The 26,810-nt window shown below is 38.3% G+C and overlaps 3 protein-coding genes across 11 annotated transcripts; all 3 read left to right on the forward strand.

The window, feature by feature from the left end:
• Window positions 1-252: 252 nt before the first annotated feature.
• On the forward strand, window positions 253-11,262 carry LOC131328966 (riboflavin synthase). Of its 6 annotated transcripts, none has more exons than XR_009200587.1 (4): window positions 273-976; window positions 2,481-2,745; window positions 8,189-8,293; window positions 11,028-11,262. XR_009200587.1 is itself a non-coding variant. In XM_058361957.1 (3 exons), the coding sequence occupies exons 1-2, from the start codon at window positions 398-400 to the stop codon at window positions 2,733-2,735; spliced, it is 834 nt and encodes a 277-aa protein (XP_058217940.1). In that variant the 5' UTR covers window positions 273-397; the 3' UTR covers window positions 2,736-2,745; window positions 8,202-8,421. The 6 variants fall into 6 exon arrangements, 4 of the variants coding, with proteins under 4 accessions (XP_058217938.1, XP_058217940.1, XP_058217937.1 ...); XR_009200588.1 differs by having other exon boundaries at window positions 8,224-8,293; XM_058361957.1 differs by lacking the exon at window positions 11,028-11,262 and having other exon boundaries at window positions 8,202-8,421.
• Window positions 11,263-17,144: 5,882 nt separating this feature from the next.
• LOC131328967 (uncharacterized) lies at window positions 17,145-18,883 on the forward strand. 3 transcript variants are annotated; one of them, XM_058361959.1, is made up of 3 exons: window positions 17,145-17,235; window positions 17,266-17,493; window positions 18,605-18,883. In XM_058361959.1, the coding sequence occupies exons 2-3, from the start codon at window positions 17,371-17,373 to the stop codon at window positions 18,713-18,715; spliced, it is 234 nt and encodes a 77-aa protein (XP_058217942.1). In that variant the 5' UTR covers window positions 17,145-17,235; window positions 17,266-17,370; the 3' UTR covers window positions 18,716-18,883. The 3 variants fall into 3 exon arrangements, with proteins under 3 accessions (XP_058217942.1, XP_058217941.1, XP_058217943.1); XM_058361958.1 differs by having other exon boundaries at window positions 17,179-17,493; XM_058361960.1 differs by having other exon boundaries at window positions 17,199-17,493; window positions 18,608-18,883.
• Window positions 18,884-24,029: 5,146 nt separating this feature from the next.
• Window positions 24,030-26,230, forward strand: LOC131328968 (protein NOI4-like). Of its 2 annotated transcripts, none has more exons than XM_058361961.1 (3): window positions 24,030-24,248; window positions 25,615-25,818; window positions 25,907-26,230. In XM_058361961.1, exons 1-3 carry the CDS (start codon window positions 24,240-24,242, stop codon window positions 25,931-25,933), a joined length of 240 nt encoding a protein of 79 aa, XP_058217944.1. In that variant the 5' UTR covers window positions 24,030-24,239; the 3' UTR covers window positions 25,934-26,230. The 2 variants fall into 2 exon arrangements, with proteins under 2 accessions (XP_058217944.1, XP_058217945.1); XM_058361962.1 differs by having other exon boundaries at window positions 24,098-24,248; window positions 25,618-25,818.
• Window positions 26,231-26,810: the final 580 nt, after the last annotated feature.

Here is a 26,810-nt window from a genome sequence, read left to right on the forward strand (position 1 = left end):
TATAAGTGGAAGCCTTTGTACCAAATCAAGTTTTTATCCAAATTTTTATGGAAGTGATTTTGTCACTCTCATTTTTATTAATGTCACTCTCATTTTTGTCTTGATTAAATAATTTGTTTTGTGAAAGAAAATAAGTGACATTAACAGAATGGTAATGGTAAAATGAATTTCCAATTTTTACTCAAATTTGAATAAAAATATGAGTTTTTACCCAACATGTGCGCATAGCATTTTTGTTCGTACAATACTCAAAAAAGACTTGCAACAATAGGAATCTTTCCAAAGATGGGCTTCCCAGTTCTTCATCGTCTGCTTCCCAAACCAAGCAAACCAACCTCCACAACCTTCCCCAATAAATACAGAAATCTGAATTTCCAATACCATTCAAACCGGAAAAATGGCCATCTCTTCCTTTCTCACTCCATTCTCCAAAACCCTAGCAAACCCCTTCTTGCCAAAACTCTCAACAATCTCCCACCTCCTCAATCCCCCTCCCAATACCCACAACCTCAAATTCACCTTCAATCTCAAAGCCCCGCGCCTCTCTCTCCTCCTCACCACCCACCACAACCCCAAACCCAAATTCAATAGCACCATCAGATCCCTCTTCACGGGCATCGTGGAGGACATGGGCGAGGTCAGGCACGTGGGTTCATCAAACGACGGCGGATTCACCATGATAATCCACACCAAAACCCTACTCGAGGACGTGAACCTCGGGGACAGTATCTCCGTCAACGGGACCTGCCTCACGGTGACCCGATTCGATACCCAGTTGGGTGAGTTCGTTGTCGGGTTGTCGCCCGAAACCCTAAGGAAGACGTCGCTGATCGAGCTCGAGAACGGGTCGTTGGTGAATTTGGAGAGGGCGTTAAAACCCTCGACCCGAATGGGCGGGCATTTCGTGCAGGGGCACGTGGATGGGACCGGCCAGATCGTGGCGAAGGAGAGCGAAGGCGATTCGCTGTGGGTGAAGGTAATGATATGAAACAAATTTCTAAATGATCACTGTATTAATTTCTTTTCAATAACTACAATGGCTACTCTATGAAGTAAAGTCCCACATTGCCATGGTATCGAAGGAATATGAAGTATTTAAGGGTGAGGGCACCCTCACTTCAATAGCTAGCTTTTGGGTTAGTTCTACTTCTACCCAACTTGACCGCCAAGACCGTACAACATACAAGTGATCCTGTGGATCCCTTTTGGGTTGAGTTCTACTTCTACCCAAGACCATATAACATACGCTTTCACGGTTATACTGTCAGTTTGCATTAGGACACTAGAAGTTGGGTCACTTTGGACTACTGCATTTTGTAAATGCATATTTACCTGAACAATATTGCCAGCAAATTGGGGATACAAGCACAAATTCGAAAATGCAAAACAAGGTGTACTAGATATTTATTTGGGAATTAAGTTACCTGGTAATTTTGGCCCGCTCCAATGTTTTTCAAGTTGCATTATGACTTACGACCTCTTAACGTGTCACTAACATGTCCCAGCGTGCCTGACTGGAAAGTGTGTAATAGAAAGTCATCTATATATTTGGGCTCGTCAGACGCAGGTCGGAACATGTCCAAAACGGGCACGGATACATAATATCAATAGACGTGTCCGTGCTTCTTAGATCTAATATGAATTGTATTCCTCTAAAACCAGGTACGGGCGCACGACCCCCTAATTAATTAGAGCCCTGACTGGCAGGGGTTATAGTGCGGGTGTCAACCCCTAGCTTTCTAATTGCACCTCCATAGATGCATATAGATCACGTACAAACACTTCAGTCTTTTGTATTGGCACCCCCCTACTCCATGTGGCTGCACTTGAGTGTGGCTGGGTGAAGGAAAGGATACCATATTGTTTGGTTATTCCATCTAACGGATTTGATAACTTTATGATTCTTTTGATTCCTTTTCAATTTAGAAACTAGGAGTAGGTAACGTGAGAAATCCTACGTGCCATCGAATTTTTTGTCAGCACTTTATGTTGCCGCTTAGATGAATGGTTATTGTTGGTTGTATGCCTGAAAAATTATGTAAGAAAAATAAGTTAGAAGAATGGTATATTGGCACATGTTCAAATGAAATGGTGATATAGTCAGTCATATATAGCAAATCTCATTTGATATGTAATCTGTTCCTAAAAGTAAAACTATATGGAGGATTTAGTTGAAACTAAACTGGTGTTATTAACTTAAGGCTTTCTACTGTGACTTGGTTGAAATTAATTCTGACTAAGTAACTACATAGTAATTCAGCTTTCTATTGCTATTTTCTTTGAACAAAATTAACCTAAATCGTGTGTTACTGAGAACGCAATGAGTTGATGTAAAATCCAGCCCAATTAGCTAGGTTGATGGTATAAAGTAGGAGGCCAACTTGGCGCCCCCATGATTAGATCCTGGTCCTTCCCTGCTGACTGGGTTGATAACCACTACTAACTACTTTTGACTAAGTACTTCGCGATATTCTCTGTAGGTGAAGACAGCTCCGGAGTTGTTGAAGTACATTGTGCCCAAAGGGTTTATTGCTGTGGATGGGACCAGTTTGACTGTGGTAAAGGTGTTTGATGAAGAGGAGTGTTTTAATTTCATGTTGGTGGATTACACTCAGCAAAAGGTCGTGATTCCATTGAAGAACATTGGACAGAAGGTGAACTTGGAAGTAGACATTCTTGGGAAGTATGTGGAGAGGCTTCTCCGTAGTGGGTTTGTCAATGCTGTGATATCTTGATAATACTAAGGTACTTATGAATATATCATAACATTTATGCCTTTTCACCTTAGTCTAGAATAATGCCCTTGCCTTTCGGTTCTTGAATACTAAAATCTGAATGTGCTCTTCTTTATAGTCATGGTAATATTTTGACATATTAGCAGTTTATTTTGTGGAGTGTTAGAAGTGTTTATTAGAGAAAGTGGGTTTGTCCCACATCGTCTATCTTATGTATGTGTAACTCTCCAGAGTAATATAAATAAAGGTATATGTGTAAGGGTTCATTAACACCCTATACACTTTTCCTCATCTCTAATAACATGGTATCAAAGCCTAACCTTAACCCTAATCCTAAACCACCACAATCCTAATACACCACCATCTTAACCTTAATCCTAAACTATACCCTAGCCTCTGCCTTAACCCTAACCCTAATCCTAGTTCACTGTACTGTTCATCGCGTACTGTTCATCGCGTACTGTTCACCGCGTACTGTTCATGAGTTACAGTTACTGTTCATCCCTGTTTCGGCGACCATCTTCATGCACTGGCATGCATCACCAGGCCCTGTTTTCTTGTCTTTGCAATTTCCGTTGATGTTTCTCTCATTCTGGTAACTATTTTCTATACTGTTCTTGTCAAGTATCTCTGTCATGTGGTGGACTAGTGGTTGTGAAGAATATGTTATGTTGGGGTTGTTGATATTGGGTATCTATCCAACCTGGTGACTGGTTCGATGTTAGTATATTAGTTGATTTTGTTGATCAATAGTTATTGGTATTTTGCTTTGGTTGCGTACTGGTTATTTGCTAGTTATTGATTGTTACCCCTCCATTGTTCGGTAGAATGTCTGAGAAGAAGGATTCTGATTCTGGTACTGTTTCTAGCCCTAATTCTACTCTTGTTGGTAGCGTATCAAGTGGTTCTTGGTCTCGCGAGAGGCGCCCTATTACCTCCACATCATTAAATGGGGGCAATTATGTTCTTTGGGCTAAAGCTGTTGAGGTGTATTATATGGGTCAGTTTGAGGACTCTTTTTTGACTGATGAGCCTCCTGCTACTGCTGAAGCTACATATAGGGCATGGAAAGCTGTTGATGCCCGTGTTCGTTCAGAATTATGGAATAGTATGACGGAACAGGTTGCTAGTACGTTGATGTTCTGTGATACAGCTAGAGAGGTGTGGACACAGGCACAGGAGTTGTATTCAGGTGTCAACAATCTCCGTCGCACATATGATCTTCATCAGTCTTTCTTTAATATATCTCAGGGTGATGCTTCTTCTGAGGATTATTATGCTAAGTTTCGGCGCATTTGTAATGAATTGGATATATGTGAGCCACTTACTGCTGATATTTAGGTTATACGGCGCCAGCGTGAACCTATGAGGGTTACTCGTTTTTTATCCGGTGCATCATCCACTTTTGGCCCTGTGGGTAATCAGATTTTGGGAAATCGTGACTTACCTCCACTCAGCGAGGTATTCAGTCGTCTCCGACAGTCATCGCCTATTTCTGCACCGACTTTTGGTCGTTCTGCTTTGTCTTCCGCTATTTCTGACAGCTCTGCTTTGTCTGTCAGCCATGGTCGCGGTCGCAGTCGTGATTTTGGATTTAGTAGTCGTGGCCGCGATTATGGGGTGAGTGGTCGTGGCTTTGGCGGCCGTGATTCTGGGTTTGGAGGTCGTGGTCGTGATTCTGGAGCCGCCTCAGGCACCACCTCCGCCTACAGAACCATTCCAGTCTGGCGAACTCTCAGTGCCCACGTCTCCGTCTTCTCCCCCGTCGCCGGATCCACCTGCTCCTCGATATCCGACTCGTGAGAATCGTCGTCCCCCGGCAAAATATGGTTTTTCTAATCTCTCTAGCACTTCTCATCCTATTTCTCGGTTTTTCTCTTATACTCATCTCTCTCCATCCCTTTGTGCTTTCACTACTACTGTTTCCTCCGTTTTTTGTTCCTAAAACTGTTCAGGAGGCATTATCTCGGTCTGAGTGGCGGACAGCTATGGCGGATGAAATGTCTGCTCTTCATACTAATGGCACATGGGAATTGGTTACTCTTCCTGCTGGGAATTTTACTGTTGGCTGTCGTTGGGTCTATACTGTCAAGTATCTACCTGATGGCACTATCGAGCGTCACAAAGCTCGCCTGGTTGCTAAAGGCTACACCCAAACTTATGGTGTTGATTATTCCGAAACGTTCTCTCCTGTTGCCAAGCTTGGCTCTGTGCGAATTCTTATTTCTCTTGCCGCCACTCTTGGCTGGCCGTTGTATCAGCTTGATGTCAAAAATGCCTTTCTCCATGGCGATCTCCAGGAGGAAGTCTATATGGAGCAACCACCTAGGTTTGTTGCTCAGGGGGAGCATCATAAGGTATGTCGTCTTCGCAAGGCACTTTATGGACTTAAGCAATCTCCTCGAGCGTGGTTTGGCAAGTTTAGTGAGGCTATTTTGAGATTTAGCATGCATCGAAGTCAATCAGATCATTCTGTGTTTTCCCTTATGTCGGCTCGAGGGAAAGTATTGCTCATTGTCTATGTAGATGACATTATTATTACTGGAGATGATCAAAAAGGGATTGGTGAGTTGAAATAGTTCTTACATAGTCAGTTTCACACTAAAGACTTGGGTAAGTTACGATATTTCTTGGGTATTGAGGTAGCAAAGTCAAAGGATGGGATTAGTTTGTCCCAGAGGAAATATGTGTTGGATATTCTAGAGGAGACAGGTTTGCTGGGAGCCAAACCTGTGGAGACTCCAATGGATCCTAATGTCAACTTTGCGTTGATCAGGGGGAGGAATTTCCTCATCCAGACCAATATCGTCGCTTGGTTGGTAAGTTGAATTATCTTACCAATACACGTCCTGATATCTCATTTGCTGTTAGTATGGTGAGTCAGTTTATGTCTACTCCTCGTCTTCCACATTGGGAAGCTTGTATTCGTATTGTGAAGTATCTTAAGGCTTATCCTGGACGTGGTTTATTTTACCATTCCAATGGTCATTTGCGTGTTGAGGCATTTACTGATGCAGATTGGGCAGGGTTACCTTCTGATAGACTTTCAACAACTGGTTACTGTACATTTGTTGGTGGCAACTTAGTTACCTGGAAAAGTAAGAAAAAGACTGTTGTTGCAAGGTCTAGTGCAGAAGCAGAGTATCGTGCCATGGCTCATACTACATGTGAAGTTGTTTGGTTGAGATCATTTCTTGAGGAGCTGGGATTTCGGGTGCAGTTACCCATTCCTATGTATTGTGACAATCAGGCGGCAATACATATCGCTTTGAACCCTGTGTTTCATGAGAGAACCAAACATATTGAGGTAGATTGTCATATTGTACGAGAGAAGGTTGATGCTGGTGTGTTGGCTATGCCTTTTGTGTCCACAGGTGCTTAGATAGCAGATGTTTTTACCAAATCACTGTTTAAACGTCGTTTAGAATTTTTATGTAACAAGTTGGGAATTTGTGATATCTATTCTCCAGCTTGAGGGGGAGTGTTAGAAGTGTTTATTAGAGAAAGTGAGTTTGTCCCACATCGTCTATCTTATGTATGTGTAACTCTCCAAAGTAATATAAATAAAGGTATATGTGTAAGGGTTCATTAACACCCTATACACTTTTCCTCATCTCTAATAACATGGAGTTTAGACTGAGTGAGAAGCAAGGTCATCTCACCAAACTTGCATAGAAAGATCCTTATATTTCCTGCATTTTGCTTGTAGAAGAACTACTTGTATTTATTCATTGCATATGGCTTCGTATTCTAAGTTTTGTATTTGAAATGGGGAACCATGGGGACTCTTTTGCGTATCCAGCTCATCATTGACTATGTTATCTTTTTTTTCTTTTATGGCCATTCAATATCTATCTAGTAGGGCCGGATTTCTCTGATGCAAATCATTCCTTATTTATCAGTTGTTCTATGGTTATGACTGAAACAGTCTACATGTTTGATGACACAAAGGAGATGAAAATATAAATATACCAGTATTTGCTTGAATGTAAACGTATCTAACTGGAGCAACTGGAAAATTATATCTTGGAGTTGGGCTAGGTGAGGTCATCACCAAGATTCCGCCGCTATTGGTTGATTTGAATGATAAAAATGAAATTAGCGAAAGGTTATGGACAAAATAGCTGAGGAGACTATCAGTCACACTCATTATATAGATCTTAGAGAGTCAAAAGTGACATTTATCTTTTTAGTCTTCATTCCCTTTTTTCTTTTTTGATCGGCAGGATGCAAGCTTCCCTTGCTGCCGTGTGCCAGCCCCAAGCAACTGTGTGCTGTCGACAATCTCTGCAACAAGTCTCCACCAGCCGAATTAAGTTTTCGTCTCTAGAATTACCTTGTAATTTATGTTGTAGTATGAGGGGCAAAATTTGGTCAGTGAGTTAATATGAACTAGGATAAATATATTTCTCTTTCAATTAGGAGAGTACCATTCCCCAAATGGACTAGGATCGCTTGTGGTAAAAATTAAAAATATACGAACACGGATCTCAACTTCCTGAGGATGGTATAATGTTGGTCTATCTTCATTAGTAGTTCACTGCGGTCTCCTTTTGGACTTAGGGGGTAGACCCATTAACCTTTGCTGGATTCTCATATTGACCCTTTCATCCCTCATTTGCTGCCTACTTAGCCTTGAGTTTCTTCCAGTTTTCTTCTTCCCTGCTTTGTTTGAAGAAGTTATAAACTTAAAACTCTGCGCCGAATGGTGATAAAATGAATGATGATTGACCTATGGTTGAATAAGTAGATGCTTCCTCTTCTTTTCTGTGAGCATACAAATTTCTTTTGCTTTTCTCTTACTAATAATTAGTGCCTGTCTTTCTTGTAGGAACCCCTTATTGTTTTTCCCCTCATCCCTCTAAACTTGACACGAGGTTTTAGAGAATGATCATGATTCTGAGTAATGAAAAAGGAGCTGGTTTTTTTTTTTTAACTAACCAAAAAAAAAGAAAAAAGAAAGGAGTTGCATTTTGTGCATGCTTGTGGTTTCTATGGAACCTCTAATTTATCTCCTGAGCAGTCACTTTGATCCTAGTTGTATATTTCATTCAATTTTTGCTTGGTAGTAGGTTTTCTTTATCAATATCACTCCGATGGCAGTGTTGAGAGTAACAACTAACGTGAAAGTTTGCCGATAGAAAAAAACGTGAAAGTTGCTTGTTCCTTCTTGAAATGGTTACAAACACCATGTATCTTATTTTGAATCCAATGGAGCACTGTGCATCTTTTCACTAGTAGTAGTTTTGTTGTTGGGTCTCCATTGCCTCTTACAAGTTACATGTTGTTTTCTAGTTTAGCAAGTGTTTTTGCACAGCTAATTTCTCATTGGGAGATCTCGAGACGTGTTCTTGGTCTGAACTCATGTTTTTTCTCTATTTTTTCTCTATTTTTTGCAATATATTTTCGGTACTTTTCACTGTTCGACATGTGAAAATGATCTGTGCCAGTAGCTTGTGGTTTCAGTGAGATGTCTACGGCTTTACAGATCATATGATGGAACCTGCTGCTGCAACTGCAGAGACCATGAAGCCAGTATTTTATCACCAATACCCTGGGTAAATTTCTGGGCGATATTTCTGCTTTTTTTTGCAGAGCATTATTGAATATTGACCAAGTTATTGCCTTCTTTGTGAGACTTCCTTACTTTTGAACCCTGTTCAATTTATTCGTGTTATAAATCGAAACAACTTGTCCTATGAGCTATGGATTAATCTGGGAATTAACTTGCCGTCCCTGATCCCCTTGCTAATGTTTCTTGATAACAGGGACGGCTATGGATTAGTCTAGTAACGGCCAAACTTGATATTCTCTGGGCAATTGGTTGTCCAAAATTTTCTGTTATAGTATATGTAAGGCTTTTACTCGAGTTGGACCGGCATTAACCAAGTTTGGGACCATGAGTATAATGAAAGAGAAACATGGCATAGATTCGGACCAAAACCAAGTAAATTAGCAGAGAAGACGGGATATAACCAAACAGGCCGTTGCGGGTTGACTATAGATGAATGAGGGATTTTGTACTTGGACACGATCTTCTGTTTGCAGCTTTCCTTTCTCTTATTCCCCATGAAAGCTTTTAAGGACTAGGGTAAACTATAGTTAACCTCCTTTAACTAAGCCTCGCGTGCACTTTGTGTAGAGACCCGTATTTCCGAAAATAGTTTAAAGGATTTATTAATATTAGAATATGGAATAAATGAGGGATTTGTTGGATTTATTTAATTTGGGGCTTAATTGATAAGGATTGAAAGTGGAGGGAGTGCAAGTGTGATAGTGAGTGTGTCATAGTATATATATGTGTGTGTGTAGGGGTGCAGGGGATTAAAATCCCCAATCCCATTCTCTCTCTACTCTCCCGATCTCTCTCTCCCCTCTCTCGGCTCCTCTCCCTCTCTCACTCCTCCACCCAAATTTCACCAAAACAACTCGAAACCCAAGACAACCAACCTCCAATCCATCATCTACGCGCATATTGGAGCTCGTACATCGTTGGCTAGTGCTCGGTGGAGGTGTATTGCTCTCGGAGTCGATTTTGGAAGCTAGGGCTCGATCTCTCGTTGGGGTTCGACTTTGATGCTCGAGGTAGAGATTTCTTACACTCTCTATACGTTTATGAGATGAGTTTGTGCCATAAATCGTGCTTGTGGTTGTTATCGTTGTAGTTGTAGTGGGATTCCTTGAAATCTGCAGAAAATCTGCTTGAACACCCATCTGTATCGATACTGCTCTGCTCAGTATCGATACAATAATCTCTGGAACGAACTTAGTTATTGAAGTATCGATACTGATTAAATCAGTATCGATACAATCGCCTCTGGAACGTTTTTAAGGCCAGTTGTATGGATACTAAATTTCGTAGTATCTATACTTCAATGCCTTAAGGCCAAGTTTTGTTTCTTGTTTCGACTCCATTGTTTTGACCCCCGATCATTTCCAACACTTCTAAAATATCTATAAACCATCTCGTAGCTTGGTTGTTCTTTGAGTAAGGATTCGTTGATCGTTCCTATCCCTGAGACACTCGTTGGGCGAAATCATAGTATCGTTGTGAAAGAAAAACGCATCGTATTACTGTTTAGGAGTACCGTAGGCTCCACGAGGTGTTGTGTTGGGTATGATTGGTGGAGGTGAGCCGACTGAGTGAATCGAAAGGTGTCATAGAAATTCGTGTCCTCATGATCCGTCTTGTTGTTTTCCTTTCAATTCTTTGGGTGTTTATCCCATGAGGTCTAGGTGTCAACAATAGCAAGAGACATGCCGTAGGATGGTGATGGGTTAGTATGTAACGTGTGATATTATGGTCTACTTAAAGGGAAGGATGAGTATTAATTTATTAGTCGGAGTCTTGCTATGGTTGACAGTTTGGAACGTTTCGAAATGTAATCAATGTGGTGTATTGTTAGATTGTTTAGAATACTTGAAGTTTAATCGATGTCGTGATAGAACTGTTTGGGATGATTAGGTTGTGATTGATTAAACGGCCTTTGAATTCGATTGAATGATTTGATGTTTATGAAATGGGAATGTGGAAAGAATGTAAATGTTAAATGGACACAAAGAGGACTTCAGGGCTCTTAAATGAGTAAATGCCTGGCAGGAGCTAAATGCTCATATTGTATGCTTTCAGGGCTCTTAAATGAGTAAATGCCTGGCAGGAGCTAAATGCTCATATCATTTGTCTTCAGGGCTCGTTGTCGAGTAAGTGCCTGGCAGGAGCTTCGGCTTAGACTTTTAATGATACGTTATTGGTTTATGAAGTTAATGAGAGGATTTTGGTTATGGTTAAAGGATTTTGACGAAAATCCTCCGATATTCTTGAGTGAATCACAGTTTTTGGTATTTGGGCACAAATGAATGGATTCCAGTATTCAAGCTCCAATTACGGAGCTTGACTCGTAATGGTCTGACTTTGTTTTCACAAGTCATTTTACAATCAAAGGGAAAGTTTCAAGGGAAAAAGATTTGATATTTAGTAATGTGAAATTGAGATAGATTGTGGTGTTCGCGCATGAAGCAAATGAAGTGGTTGAGAGTCTGTTGTAGGTTTGTTTAGCTTGATGTGAACTTAGTACAATTTCTAGTTTGACATGTGCCATGATAGGAATCTCGATAAGATGCTTAGAGCTTTGAAGTCAAAGTCTGTCTGTCTATTGTGGCAAATCTCCGTTGTTCGTGTTTGTTCATTGAAAACTCATTCATCTCTGGTGTATATTTCATCGCATTTTCTTATAGCTTGTGTAAAGATTTCTCTACTGGACGCTTGTTTGCTCAAACCTATTATCATTTCAGGTACAATACAGGAGCAGTGATGTGAAGTGCATGACTGACATCTTTGTTTTAAAAGTTGTTTTCACGAACTACCTATATGTTTGCAAAATAAACTGTATTGTACTGTACTGGAATGCCATAATTTGGAACGTCGTATTTGTGGACAAGTTTGAGGACTTGGGAATAGTATTGAATTTGGGGTATTATATGTACTATTGTGAGGATTTATATTTCAAATGGTATTGTTATTTATGTTGGAAAACGAGGGCGTGACACTTTGCCCCCTCTAACTTTTTTTTTGGGCACTCAACCCCCTCTAACTAACTGAAAATCAAACGGTCATAACTTCTTTGTCCGAAATCGAAAACATGCAAATTATATATCGATTTCGAGGTCTTGAAGTCAGCTTTCCAATGACACCAAAATCACATCACGATTCAAAGCACACAGAAAGTTACGATCGAAACGGTTTTTCTGTCTATCAACCCTTACTCTTTTGATCATAACTTTCTGTGTGTTTTGAGTCGTGATGTAATTTTGGTGTCATTAGAAAGCTGACTTCAAGACTTCGAAATCGATATATAATTCGCATGTTTTCGATTTCGGACGAAGAAGTTATGACCGTTTGAAGTTATGACCGTTTGATTTTCAGTTAGTTAGAAGGGGTTGAGTGCAAAAAAAAAAGTTAGAGGGGGCAAATTGCACGCGAGACTTAGTGAGAGGGGGTTAACTATAGTTTACCCTAAGGACTATTAATCTTATCTTTTTCAGTCCGTGATTCCGTGAATCAAACGAAGCCTAGGGTATGTGTTACCTTATAGGCACGCCCTAAGTATAGGTTTTCCCATTTGGGTCCCTCATTTTTTCCTTCCATTGGAAATCCAAAAATACTGTGGCCACCTAATGTTGGGTGCATGGAGATTCCATGGAGGAATTGGGCCTACTTTTCACTCTTACCAGTGCTGCACCAGCACTTTGTCTGTCCATATTCCGAAATTGAAGGTACAAGACAATGACTAGTTATAAGCTCTTTCTTTTTTCGGTCAAACGGAAATTCAGTTATAAGCTCTTTCACCCTGCAAATTTTTTTCCCGGACGGTGAAGATTTTCAGGTTAGCTTATGCATATCTCAACTAATCTCTTTCCAAGCCTAGTCAAAGGTACACTGAGACTAAGAAATTTACAAGAAGTTATTTTTTTTGTGGCTTTACTCCAAGAATCGAATCTTAATCAATTTTGTGGGAAGCAAATTCACCAACTAACTGAACCAACCATTGGGGCTAATTTTGGTTGCAAAAATGCTAGGAACACAAAAATCCAAACACAACCTCTTATATATATATGAGGCCCGTGGACCCACGTGTCTCTATATGTATGTGAGAGGTCGTGTTTGATGTTGTGTTCCTAGCTCGTTTGGGTTGCAAGGGCTTCTGACTGGTCTTTTGTCCTTTCAATAGCTTCAGCTTTTTTGCCTCGTCTCTGTCGGGTGTTCCACTTTCCCTTCTTTTTGAAAAAATATTTTTTTTTCAAATTTCAAACTCAAATATAATGAAAATAAAAAATAATTTTTTAATTTTTTTTGCATCGTATAAAAGATCTCAATAAGATCTATCAAACAAGATCCATATTGATAGAAAAATTATTTGTGTAAATGTATAATTTTTGATCTTGAAATTACTTTCTTTTTCTAAAAGTTCTTTTTCCGAGAAACCGGAACACCAGATAGTTCAGAGCTTGCGCAATGACACCAATACCGACAAAACCCCAGAAAATTAGTAAATTAATAGATTATAGAGTACTTTGGTTTAAATTAGGAGTGGTTGCCTAATGGCCTCTAGGCCAAATTACATCACTCCACACTTGGTAAATAAATATTTTTCTGCTTAATAGAAAGCTCCTGCACTTACTAACAGGCTATGAGCTCCGGTTTGTCCGTAGAGCTAATTCGGTTTGCTCATGTTTTAGCTAGCTAGGGATTGCGAGGCTTTGGTATTAAAACGTGGGAAGCTAGGCCTCCTCTTTGGTTATTGAATTCTATCGAATCCGATAACCCCTTTCTTTGATGCAATTCTTGACAGTTATTGAATAAAATTCCTGCAGTTTTGGCCAAAAAAAATGATCATGCTCGTTTTGCCACTATGTTTGGTTTATGATTTACAAGTTTTTGACAGTTGAAAGGAGAAATAGAAAGTATATTTTTTCACACTTTTGAATTCTACTCCATCCGTCCATTTTTAAGTGTTTTGTTTCATAACTTTAGTTTATTAAAAAGACATTATCATTATATCTTTCACATTAATTTTTTCCTCCACTTTTCCTATTTACCCCGTCACCATTGCACTTTTACTCACTAACTTTTCAAAATGGAATCTACTTTTAAGGACAAAATAGACAATGCACCAACTTTTACCCACGAACTTCACAAAATAGACACTTATTAAGGGATAGTCCAAAATGGAATACTGGATATAAATGAGGGACGGAGGGAGTAATTTTTTTCGATCTTATTTACTAAAGTCCCTCATCTAAGTGTATGTTTGTGATTCTTGATAATTTTTTTCGATCTTATTTACTAAAGTCCCTCATCAAAGTGTATGTTAGTGATTCTTGATGCATTTTAGAAACACTATTTTTTTTAAACATATAGTAGTTTTTAGCACATATACGAACATGGTGTCCTCGATGCACATTGGTCCCGCATGATGCATGTGGGACTAATACACATTGGTCGGCTCTGACCCATGGCTGTTTTCATTTTAGACATTCGTGTTTCATGTATTTGTTAACTTAAAAAAGTCATTTGCTTTGAGAGTTCTTTAGGATTACGGAAGTCAAAGTACTTGAGAGCTATTGGCGACTTTGATTTCTACAATAGTTGTCAAATCTTGAATTGAGAGAGATGATCATTATTCAAATCACGAACGATCCGAACAATGAACCACCTTTGATATGATGATGATGTCTAGAATCTGATGACATGCATTAGATGAGAACGATAGATTGTAAAAGTGATTAGTTTAGGCCTAAATCAATGAAAACTTATCTCTGAGTGATAATTGAGGATCGCGAGGTCTAATAGTGTATATCCATTAAAAAAAAGTGGTCTAATTTTATTCAAAATGATTCGAATAATCTTTTTAAGATTATATATATTATATTGTGAGCATCTTTTGGCTTTCTCTTCCTCTGTTAAATTACTTATCATGCCATGATTTATCAACCCATACACGTACATAATGTGTTATGTCTGGATGAGGCGGAAATCCCATGGCCCATTGTGGGCCCTATCGAGCATTTTCTGTAGCAATTCGAACCGTTCATCTTGTAGGATCTGTAAATTAATGTCTATACAAAAAATTACCTTGATTGGACATCAATAGCTATGTTAAAAATTGAATTTTGATTTATAAAATGGACGGCCTGATTTTGTCACTAGTATTCTAAGTTAAAACTGTCCATGTCCGTCGATTTTATAAATCAAATTTTAAATTTTGATATAGTTCTTGATATTCGATTAAGCTGATTTTTTACGTGGGAAAATGACGGCCCAGGACGTGTTTTGATAATTAATACCCGCCAAGGACATGCTGAGAACATTTGAGTACATTTGTTAATGCTGAAAATGTCCTTGGAGAGTATTAATTATCAAACACGTCCTTGGCCGTCATTTTCCCTTTTTACGTGGACATAACTTTTTGGGCCTTACAAAATGAATGGTCCAAATTACTGCAATGAATGCTTAGTAGAGCCCACAATGGATGGCAGAAACCATGAGGTTTTTACCTCATCTGGAAAGAATTTAATCTCATTTTGAAAACAGAGAATCTGAGATACGTCACACTTTTAGCTTAAAAGACCATTATTATAATTAAACTGAGAGAAATTTGGTACAATAATGTGGATCCATGTACAATAGTTACATCTTTATTATAAAACAGAAGGGTGTGGGGACAAGTTGTTAGAACGACTTAGATTCATTTGATCCAAATGCTGTAGTGCATCCTCTCACTTTCCGGTTAAGTGTCCATGATTTTCATCTAAATCACACAACTGTCATCCCCTTTCAATCGGGATGTGTAGTGCCGTAGACACGAGCTAGCATTATTATAATTAAACTGAGAGAAATTTGGTATAATAATGTGGATCCATGTACAATAGTTACATAGTATTATGTTAAGACTCATTACAAGATTCTCAAATTTCATAAGCAGTTGTAAATAACTTTTCATCCTTGTAAAAAAGACCATCAAAAAGCCAATGTGATGAGGGTATCTAAAAATTCCAAAGTGGTCCCCACCCCCCCCCCCCCCCCCCGGCGATCTTCAAAAAGCCAATGTGATGAGGGTATCTAAAAATTCCAAAGTGGTCCCCCCCGCCCCGCCGATCTTCAACATATGAAGCAAAAACTTCACATTATATTTATCAGATATCTCAATTCATGACTTGAATTATAATTTTGAAAATGAAACATGTTGATAGAATGAACCGATTTATATGTGCATCAATCAAATCAGATCATTTTAATGGATCGCTTGATTTTTTGTATTTTAACAAGGAAATTAATTTTCGCGCTCTACTTTTTATTGATAGTGCTTCAATTTTAACATGAAGTTACTAGTAACTTTATGAACAAAGTGAAACGCGAATATCAATTTCTTTTCAACAATTCACCCCACCTCTATGTACGTAGACTTTCTCAATTGCATATATCGTGAACTGCTTAAAATTGTTGAGGCTAAAACTTGAAAATATCGACCTTACATATACTTTAGGGTATTTTCGCTCACTAATAAGTTATAAACAACTTTTTGTTGTCTAAAAATGTCAAATTGTTTTTACTAACTTGTAAGTTGTAGATGGTATATGAGTGGGTGAAATGAGAAAATAGAGGAAAAAATGAAGAGGAAGAAATTATGAGTTAGTGTGAACAACATGATAAAATGCAATAATTTGTAATTCAAAAAATTTAGTGGAAACGCCTTAAATCATGATTAGCATGCACAACTTTGCTAGCACCACACCCATTTAAGCATCCATACTCACATAAGTGGGGGGTCCCACACATAGGGCCGTAAACGAACCAAGCAGCTCACGAGCTCGGCTCGGCTTATTTAGTAAACAAGCCAAGTCTTGAGTTTTCGGCTCGTTCGACAAAAGTTTGGCTCATTAAGGGTGACTCGGCTCGATTAAAGAGGCTTGTTTAGTAAATGACTCAGTTCGGCTTGATAAAGGCTTGGCTCGTTAATGCTTGAGTCGAGCTCGAGCTCGAATTTTTTGCTCGTTTACATATTCCTACCCATACATGTGACCCACAACTCATGTAATTGTGGGTGTGTGTTTGAGTGTGGTACTAGAATTATATTTGAATTTACATTCATGAATTTTAATGGAGTGGGCAGGAGTAGCTTCAGCGGTAACCATACACGCGTCTCACAATAATAGGCTGATACTTGGAAAAATCAACCTACCAGCACTAAATTTTTCTACTAACTTCTGTGTAGAAGAAATTCAATTTTCTGAGGCACCACGGAAAAAGTTGAGCAAAATTTTATATTACAAAAATACCCTTGGATGAATTGTGGAGTATTTTCAAACTCAACTTGTACAATTCCAATAAGTAATTCCTTTGTCTCATTTTAAGTATCTAGCTTTGTAAGTTCAATTTATTAAAAAGACAGCCCTTCACTTTTACTCATTAACTCAATTTTTGCCTTCATTTTTCAAAACTGACCTCCATTTTTATCCATTAATTATTTACCCATTAACTTTTCAAAATGACAAAATAATAAGGGAGATAATTTTCGTACTCTCCTATTTTATGTCCACACTCTCTATTTTGTCTTTTCGCAAAAGAAATACATACACTTTCAACACTGAAAAATAAAACAGGGAGTGTAAAAATCGCACCCAAGTAGACAATTAATCACATAAATGTTTTGGATCACACACTGGTGGTATAGTGAGAGTGAACCCCACGCATTTACGTGAGTGTTAGTGCATTTGAGTGCGGGTTTTTGGTGTGGTTCTAAACTTTTTGGAGGAGAAAATAACAATAACAACTACATGTGGAGACAAGGGTAAGACTGTAATTTAGATTGGGAAAAGGTATGGTTGCCGCGTAAACGTTCGAAAAACAAGACCAGCCCCCCTCAATATATATCGCCGTCGAAAAAAGACCTACTTTCCCATTGCTACGTTTTCTTCCTTGTTTTCTCTCTCTCTCTCTCTCTCTCTCTCTCTCTCTCTCTCTCTCTCTCTTTCTCTCTCTCAAATTCTTCTTCTGTTTTCTCGGGAAAACTCCCAAACCCTTTTGCTAGATTCCCGGGAAAACTTTCATATCTCAGATCCAATTCCAAAGCCCAGCATGATGAAGATATCGGGGATCCTCGCCGTGGCGTCCGCAGCTGCAGCTTCAGCCGCTGCCATATCTTCTCCGCCGCCGTCTTCGACCTCCGTACCCAACTCCAAGTCGGAAAGATCTTACTATGTGAGTCTTATTTCTGCTTTCTATTTCTTTTTTCTTGCAAAGATTTCGTGAGATATGGGTTTGTTTGTTTGGTTGGAAAACAGGGGAAAGTAAACAGAGGTCTAATTAGTAACCGGTAACCTTACCTCCCTCGTTAAATCCGCTTTCAGATCCCTAGCGATTTCCCGTTCTTTTTTCCTTATTTTACGTGTGCCCACTGCGATTGATTCATCAAGAATCCCATCTTAAGTTTCCTTCTTTCTTGGATATTTGATCAACGCGATTTTTTTGGCGTGGTCAATGTTCTCGATGAGCTCTAAAATGTGAATAGTTTCGATTATTGTTGTGGACCGGAAAAGGCCCACAGATGATCCAAAACTGGGCCGGTTGGAATCAGACTTGACTGAACCCTCGCCCATTTTTATTTTCCTTATTTCTTTTGTGGTTTGTTTTGAACAGGGGAATCAAAAATTTTTACGAGATGGATAATATTTGAAAAAAAAAAAATTCGCCATCGAAGAATGTTACGAACATATATTTATATGCATGGACCCAGACCCATTATTCCGAAATCATTCAATGCACGTACATCTCAAAAAATAAGGGTCTCACATGTATTGGATGGTTCGGAAAACAGACTTATACAACTCAAAAGGTTGATACCAATTTTTTTTTAAAAGATTCGTTATGTGAGCGGAGCTCAAATCCTCTGTACAAGAATTGTGCACGTAGCTCTATTTTCGTGCAATTTCATATGCGAAGAGTCTTATGTGAAATTCTACTACTGAAATTACACGGAACCAAAAGCACATGCATAACTGAGTACAAGAGCTGTCAAGAGACCTGAGGGGTTCTGTGTGGGGTGTGTCGGTAGTCTGTAGTGACATTTTTCAACTATAGTCCATGTCCTTATAAAATTTTATTTTTCCAAGACAAAACAGCAAAATAAAAACAAGCAACTAAAGGAGGAAAAAATCAGGGAGAATCCAGACATGTTATTCAAGATATTTGTTTTCCAGACCAAAAAAATCCAAAAAAAAAAAAAAAATGGTGTCCCTATAATTGTGGTGTATATATATATTTTTTCGAACTTCTTTAATTTTGGTGTCTGATGTTGGTTTTGTATAAACAGAAGGCTGTTTCGAGCAAAAGCAGGGAGAATCCAACTGCTGCTTCGGATAAGTATGCGCCCAGGTTCGACGGACTGAGGTTTATTGAAACTTTGGTCACTGCTCACAGATAATCTCTTAAGTATTGGTCCCTCTTTAATTAGTTGTAATAGTAACATAAATTATAAAGATTTTCGCATCGATCTGCTTGATTGTTCAAGAGATTGAGAATGATGAGCTGAATTGTTCTGTATCCGATTCTTCTATTGATGAGAGTATGATTTTGTTTTCTTTTTTACGAATTTTTACTGAATTTTGTTTTCTGCTAGAGGTACTTTCTGTGTTCTAAGACTTTTTCTTGATTGGTTCTGAGATAAAGGGCTTGATTTACCCATGCAATTGCCCTAATTTCACATATTGTTTATTTTCATTTTTTAATTTTTTTATTGGACTCGGATTCGAGTATTGACTTTTATAAGGAAGCATGCACACGCAAGCTGCTCCGGAAATCCGGTTATCAAAAAAACAAAAACAAAAAAGGAAGCATGTCACCCAATTTCGTTTTCAATTCTTGCTAGGCACATCTGTCCCGTTAAGTCAACTCCTTTCTTGTACCGTCCTTGAACGAGTTCTCAAGCAAGTCAAATACGAGCTCGATTTCCATTAGCTTGATTTATTTGTGTACTTGATTTCCATTAGTAGGATCAAATTTGAGTTGTCCTCGATGAGGGAGAATTGACAAACACTAGTTCTGTAAAGATGAGTGGAAGCAATCATAATCCAATTCCATATTGATACTTGAACTTGACTGGAACATCATCAACACAGTTTTTTTTTTTTTTTTAATAACTCATGATGTCCAAGTCATTTTAAGTGCACCACGGCAATTTTTTGCAGATCCATCGCACTAGCGAAGAGTCCTATTATAGTCTACGTCAATGACACTTTTGACAGTGAGGAAAACAAAACATTTGCACTAGTGTTTTAGGCTCCGTTATTACGAGACAGGTCATTTTTTCACAATACATTATTTTTAATTTAAAAAATAAGTACTCCTATTACTTATTTCTTTTAGCGGAACGGGTCTTAGTCAAAATGAAGCATATGTCACCTACAGCATGAAAGTGAACAATTTGCCTTTCACATGCTGTGTAGTGTCATCATGTCCCCTCACAATAGTAATGCTCAACCACAAATAGCTTATGAGTTATGACAACATGCAGAGGAATCTGGAAGTTGAGTGTTTGATGCTTTGGATTATTGGATCCCTTTCTAAAAAGTAGGGATAGAAAGTAACGCTAGATTGTTCAAGAGATGAGAGTGATGAGCTGAATTGTCCCGTATATTCAATTTATTCACCATTGGGAATTATTTACTTTCCCTTTTGATTTCACCTCAGTTTTGTTTGTTTTTGTTGTTTTTTTTCAAGGGAAAATTAGTTATAAGGACGGTAAAATAGTTTTCATTGAAGGGAAGGACATCAGCAAAATAGTTTTCAGTGGATGTCTTTCAACTTTTTTGAGTTTTTTAGACATAAGGCCAAAATATGTTTAGGCACTTTCATAGGGTTTTAGAGTGCACTTTCCTATTATAGGGTTTTTAGTGATTTAGGCATTTTCATAAGGAATCCAAGGGTTTTAGGCACTTTCATAGGGTATCCAAGGGTTTTAGGCACTTTCGTAGGCACATTTGTTATTTTGTTTGATTGCAAAAGGTGCTTATCCTTGAGCTCAAAAAATGTAAATATGAGGGACTTTTGGCTAAGTCTCCATTTTTTCAATCGATAGAAGAGATTATTTTAGGGAAAATGACAACTCAGGACGTGTTTTAATAATTAATAACCGTCAAGGATATACTGAGAACATTTGTTAATACTGAAAATGTCCTTGGCGGGTATTAATTATCAAAACACGTCATTGGCCGTCATTTTCCCATCATTTTACGTCAGATATAAAGTACATAGTACAAACCCGAGACACTACATTAATTGTGAGAGTCTATGAGATAATCAAACCCAATAACTCAACCAATACAAGAAATAAGTCCATTATAAGGTAGAAACAAACAAAGAAAGAAAAAGCCCTCTAAGGGAAGAACACCTACACGTAGGTGGGGAGACTCAAACTCCTGATCTCAATTTTGTTTTCTGGTAGAGGTAGTTTTTTTTTTATTTGAAAGGCAATTTTTTTTTATTAATCTCTAAAAATAATACAAAGAATAAAAGGAACAAGGATTGATGACATTATATTATGTGTTCAAGGACTCTCTTCGATTCTATTTGAGATCAAGGGCTTGTACCCAATTGTCCTAATTGAATACAAGCCATTTTGTTTAAGGTTTTTTTTTTTTTTTTTTTTCTTTCTGGGGACATCTCACCCGGTAAGTCATCCCCTTCCTGGTACCGACCTTGAATAGGCTTTTAACAAGGCGAATACGAGCTTGAACTCAAGTAGGTCGAATCATTCCTATACCATCTTCGGAGAAAAATTATCAAATTTAAATTGTCCTTGATAAATGAAAATTAACAATCTTTTGAGTTGTTTATGATTATGAAATTGGGATATATAGTAGTCATTTGTTACTTAACTTGAACTTGAACATCATCAACACTGTTGTTATTGAGCAGAACAACACTGCCACAAAGGCTGTAAGCGAGCCAAGCCGAGCTTTGTCGAGCTCAAGCTTGGCTTGTTTACTAAACAAGCTAAAAACTCAAGCTCGAGTTCGGTTTGAGCCTTAACGAGCCGAACCCTTAACTAGCCGAGTTTAGACATTTACTAAACGAGTCTCTTTAATCGAGCCGAGCTTCTCTTAATGAGTTGAGCTTTTATCGAACGAGCTCTACTCGGCTCATTTACTAAACGTGCTAAAAATTCAAGCTCGAACTCGACTTGTTTAGTAAATGAGCCAAACCAAACTCGCAAGCTGCTTGGTTCGTTTGCCGCCCTAGCCACAAGTAAAAGAAAATGACCAACCAGTGTTCTCTCCGTCAAATGGAAGCATATATATCACCAAAAGCATGAAAAATGCAACTTGCCTTTTGACGTGTTAGTGCCATATCCCCTGGCCGTTATAATGTTCCACCACAAATAGCTAATGACAACACGTAGAGGAAAGAGTGTGAGTTATCTTTTGTGCGATAGAGTAAAAATGGAGTGACCCAATATTTGGTTTGTGACTTTTTGGTCTTTTGATTTGATTAAAGACGAATGCTATTTCCCGGTGATTGTCTTGCGTAATTATGTATTTGAAAAAGACAAAAAATAAAAAAATGCAGAGGAATCTCTGAAACTAAATGGCATCTTTGATGCTTTGAATCTGTCCAATTGAATCATCATCTGGGTTTCCTTTCTGTACCTTTCTTCCTTTCTCTATTGTTATACTGGGGTCACACAGAGAGCGCGCGAGAGTGAGGGGTTTCCTTTCTGTACCTTTCTTTCTTTCATTCTGTACTTCGGAAGTATTGAATAATTTTCCGAAAGGGAGAGACAGATTGAATAATTTCCACAGAGAGAGAGAGAGAGTTCGGAAGGGGGATGAAGTTTGATTTTGCTGACATATAGACATGGTAGTAAAATGTAGTCGAAGTAAACTCAGTAATAATCTAGCTTGATACAATATTGTTGGGAAAAACTACCAGAAACACCACCACGAATATTTTTCCTTCTTTGTGCAAAGAGAGAATTGGCTAAATTATCGCAACCGCAATAACCAACAACAAGCAATCTAGGAGTCGAAAAGTAAATAGCGACAAATAATTAAGCAAACAATGAGACACCGAAATTTTTACGTAATTCCTCCTAAATTAGAGGTACGTCTACAGGAGCGTAATCGCTACCAAATCTTCTGCTATAATGACAATGGGGTTACAAGAGTTATTTCCTAACAAGCTACTAGAGGCATACAAACATCACCTTAAGGTGGATTTCAATAATGTCAACAAGATCTCACCAAATGTGGATATCCCAAACTCCTAGATGTCGTGAGAAATTTTACAATCCGCTCCGATCAACACGTAGAGCTTGACGAGGTGAAGAACATACCAGAATCTCATCAAAATCGGACTTCAAACGAGTACCCGATCATGGATCAACTGTGGACCAAAACCCTTGCACTTTCCTGCGTTTTCTGGATGCTCTTTGTTTCCTCTTGAAAAGTGATCCAGCAAAAGCCACTTCAGAGGCTAAAAAGTCTGCTGATTTCATTTGTAATTTCATTGAGAAATTACAAGATTCCCCTTTGCAATTTCAAGAATAGCAAGATTACCCCATAACATTTTGGACCCAATTAAATGAGCCCCTTTGGAACCCACCAACAAGGAGGGACCCACCCAACAAATATCGACAATCTTGAGACTGTTATAACATCTGGTTTCATAGCTCCTTTTGAATTCCTCCTTCATAGCAAATACGTGATACCTCAAACTAAATACAAACTACATATAGTTCTTTTTTAATTTGGACAAGTTCCAACATATAGTTCTTGATTCTTTATACGTACCTCATAATCCTTGTAGCCAATCAACTTTATGTGATTAGCATGCATGTAACCAAAATTAAATATAGTTCTTGCTTGGTGTTTTTTACTTGTGTATTTGACTTTTTTTTGTTGATAGTAACACTCATGAATTTTCTAAGCGAATCCATGTCGACTTGAACAATTTTTATTTGGATTCATGACTACGACAAAAAAATCTTGGCATATAAGTCTAATGATAGGAATGAAATAAGAAAAAATATATCTAAAAAAAGATCTATGACAACCTATATTTCTTGCAAAAAGATATTAGTGAGGAGTAATGCACAAGTTTGATACTACTTAGCTAAAAATATGAGAACTCGTAACAACAAAATTCTGTTTATTTTTTTTTTTTTTTGATCATTGTGGATAAAAATTGGGTAAAAGAGCTAGTAAAATTTAAAATTGTAGTATTTTTGAACACCGTCTGTAAAATTCTTGAGCCACTACTGAGAGACTATATTCATTTTCCACCTTCGTCTTAGGTAAAATGTAGCCGAAGTAAACTCAATAATAGTCTAGCTTGATATGATATAGAAAAATCTCGAAACTCTTATTACATGCAATCAGCTAGTTTCATAGCTCCTACAGAATTTTGCCTTCGTAGCTAACATATAGTTCTTGATTTAGGTTAGTTCCAACATATAGTTCTTGATTCCTTATAAGTTATAACTACCTCCTAATTTTTATAAGGGCACCTCACAAATTTTGAAACAACCTATGAATTTCAAAACAACCCTTACCAACAGAGCTAATTTTTTTCAGGAATCCATAAAAATATATTTTAAGAATAACTAGTGGTTTGAAATCATCTTTTTAGGATCCGTAATAGGCCCAAAAAATAAAGAAAAAAATTATTAATTTCTTGCCCATTTAATGGGTACCAAACACGGCATAAAAGGGTAGAGTTTCTTGCACGGAACGCAGACCTTTTTGGTCAGCAGGATCCCCCAATCCACGAGAATGGGCGTAGACAACGTGTAGAAGAGAGGGAGGGAAAAAACCAAAAATCCGTTATTTTGCGCGTAGACAACGTGTTTCCTCCCTCATTTCCCTTCTAATTACCCCTCCTCTCTCTCCCTATCTCTCATATCTCCGGTGTAGGAAGAAGGCTCCAGCGATCATCCATCAGCAAAATCCATGGCGTCGGTACAATACTTTTTATCTTCTGTTTTCATTTCTCTTCATATTTAATCCCCCTCTTGTTTGTTTGCAATGTATGTACGGTTATATGTTGTTTGTATTTTCGTACTTCTGGAGGACAAATAGATTCCTGTTGACATTAATTATCATGTAGATTCAACCCCTTTTAAGGTCAGTCCATACAGAGCTTTTGTGCTTGCTTTAATTGAGTCCCGCAAGTAGACAGCGGAATTGGTCCATCATTGGTGGTAATGTGCATATCCTGGTCCGGGCACCTGAGTTACCAGGAAAAAAAATGTTCATAGTTTGGGTGTATATTTGTGATTGTAGGGTATAGAAGATTTGGCAAATTTCTATTCGTATGTGGTTCTGAATATACCAATTATGGAAATATTTCGTTTTCATTCTCAATTGTAGGGTTATTATTTACGACTTTTTGGATTGTGCATACACGTTTTGCATTTCCATGTTATAGTCCAACTAATCCAGAATTCAGAAAGCAAACCCTAGGCCTACAAAACGACGGCTAGACGATTTTTCGAAGTTTCTCTTTTCTGAATTTCTTCGTGTGGGTGTTTTCGTTCAAATTGTAGTGTTGCCTTTTTTGTTTTGGTTTCTAATGTTTACATCCTCCAGACACCATGTTTTGGTTAAAGACCTTGTCGATATCTTGCGTGCGTGTACGTGTCGTGCCTGGTCTAGGTTTAAGTGTAAGGATTTGGTTTTAAAAACCTTGGGATTGATTCATGTTTTTTTTTCTTACAATACTGAAAAAATATTTGGTGAGTATTGGAAGATTGATTCATGTTCAAGGGTATCTTTTTCCTTTTTCCGTACCATCTTCTTTCCCTACGTTCATTCCCTTGAGGGACAGTGATTTTCAAGGGAAAAAAAGAGTTATACCCCAGGCCATATGTCTTGCAAATCCGAGAAGTTTTTCAGTGCCGGGTGGGCACGGGCCACTTGGTGCCGAGCACCATCTCGGCCGTCCAAACGTGTTTTAGACGGCCCAGATCTGTTTGGGTAACTCCGACTTGATAGTGAAACATCTACATCTATCAAAACCACGTAAATCTAGCATTTCTGGTGTGATTGTGGTTTTTCTTTCTTTATTTTATGTAGTCGTTTCTCCTAGATCCAATAAGGATTGTGTGAATTCTCGTTGGGAGGTGGAGAAAGCCAGAAAGGAGATGGGGAGAGGTGATGCTCTTTTGTTGTTTTGGAATTTCATTAAGATTGCCTATTATGGAAAGCTATAATCAGTTTATGGGGGCCTGCCATCTATGATTCAATAAAATGCATCTCAATTGCTTCATTTTTGTTTGGACTTCTTCTGATTTAGCTTTTTTCCATTTGACATTTATATCTGCAGCAGGAAAAAGGCCGTCCGTTGCCAAAATTTGGCGAATGGGATGCGAACAACCCTGCCTCGGCCGATGGATTCACAGTGATATTCAACAAGGCTAGAGACGAGAAGAGGACTACTGGCACTGCCGGCACTATTGTGGCGCCACAGAGAAATGATAATCATGTCTACAAACAAACTGAGACGTATCATCAACAATATCCAGCAAAGGTATGAACTATCTTCTTGTGGTGTCTTAAAATCGCTTCCAGAAAAGTCTATGTTTCAAAGCTTAGTATTTTCTTTACTGAAAATGCAGAAAAAGTGGTTGTGCTTCGGCTGCTGAGCACCCCATGGAAGGGTGAAATGTGCTTTAAAATGTGGATGGCGGGTGTGGGAAGTTTCTTGTGGAGCAGCAAAAGGCATATGATCAAACTTTCGCTTCTTTTTCACCTTGTGTTGTTTTCTGTCTTCTTCTTCTCCTTCTTCTTCTTCTTCTTCTTGCTTTTAGATTGAGAGACAACCAAAAAAATTACTTGACGGGATTCGATTCTTTCTGTGGGTATTACTTATTCACTTGTTGTTGATAGCAGAAAAAAACAATCATATCTACGAAAATCAATATACATCCTAGTATTATCTATCCCTATGTTCCTTCTTTAGCAGCCTATTTCATTTGGATGCATGATATGACATTTCGGAACGTGGAAACAAAAAAGGCCACATTAGATCCACAGCAGCACCATAAATCCGGGGCGCACAAACCCTCCTACGAATAGGTGTGTTAAGGATCTTTCTCTGAAGGGAAAACTGCAACCCCACAGAGTAATCGATTAACCGCCTAAAGCAAATTGGCAGGCGGAAAATATTACTGCCATCCGATATCACAGCACAAGAAGGGTAGTTATTGCCAGATGCAGAGCCTAATCTTTCTGCTTGCATAATACAGTAAGTTGCAAATAACTGGTTGATGAAACCCTATAGAAGGTTAAACTTTAGAAAGATTACTACAGTGAAAATCTTGAATTTCTTCATAACAATGCTTGCCCCTTACTTAAAAACACCCACCCACCCCCCTAGAATCCGCATTCCCTTTGGTTAGCTACAGGTTACAGTACCAATAAACAGCAAGGCAAGAAGGCTGTTACTGCTTTAATTTTATTTTCAGATCAACAGCCTGTATTTAACTTAACATAGAGAAATTTACAAAATTGGTTTTCCTT

Source organism: Rhododendron vialii, chromosome 6a (genome assembly GCF_030253575.1).
Source record: "Rhododendron vialii isolate Sample 1 chromosome 6a, ASM3025357v1".
NCBI classification, from domain to species: Eukaryota; Viridiplantae; Streptophyta; class Magnoliopsida; order Ericales; family Ericaceae; genus Rhododendron; species Rhododendron vialii.

Excerpts from the sequence above, each read along its gene's own strand:
- LOC131328966 (XM_058361955.1), top strand. The coding sequence starts at position 398 with ATGGCCATCTCTTCCTTTCTCACTCCATTCTCCAAAACCCTAGCAAAC. Across the intron at positions 977-2,480 it reads GCGATTCGCTGTGGGTGAAG|GTGAAGACAGCTCCGGAGTT; the intron begins GTAATGATATGA and ends TATTCTCTGTAG.
- LOC131328968 (XM_058361961.1), top strand. Across the intron at positions 25,819-25,906 it reads ATCAACAATATCCAGCAAAG|AAAAAGTGGTTGTGCTTCGG; the intron begins GTATGAACTATC and ends CTGAAAATGCAG.
- LOC131328967 (XM_058361959.1), top strand. The coding sequence starts at position 17,371 with ATGATGAAGATATCGGGGATCCTCGCCGTGGCGTCCGCAGCTGCAGCT. Across the intron at positions 17,494-18,604 it reads AGTCGGAAAGATCTTACTAT|AAGGCTGTTTCGAGCAAAAG; the intron begins GTGAGTCTTATT and ends TTGTATAAACAG.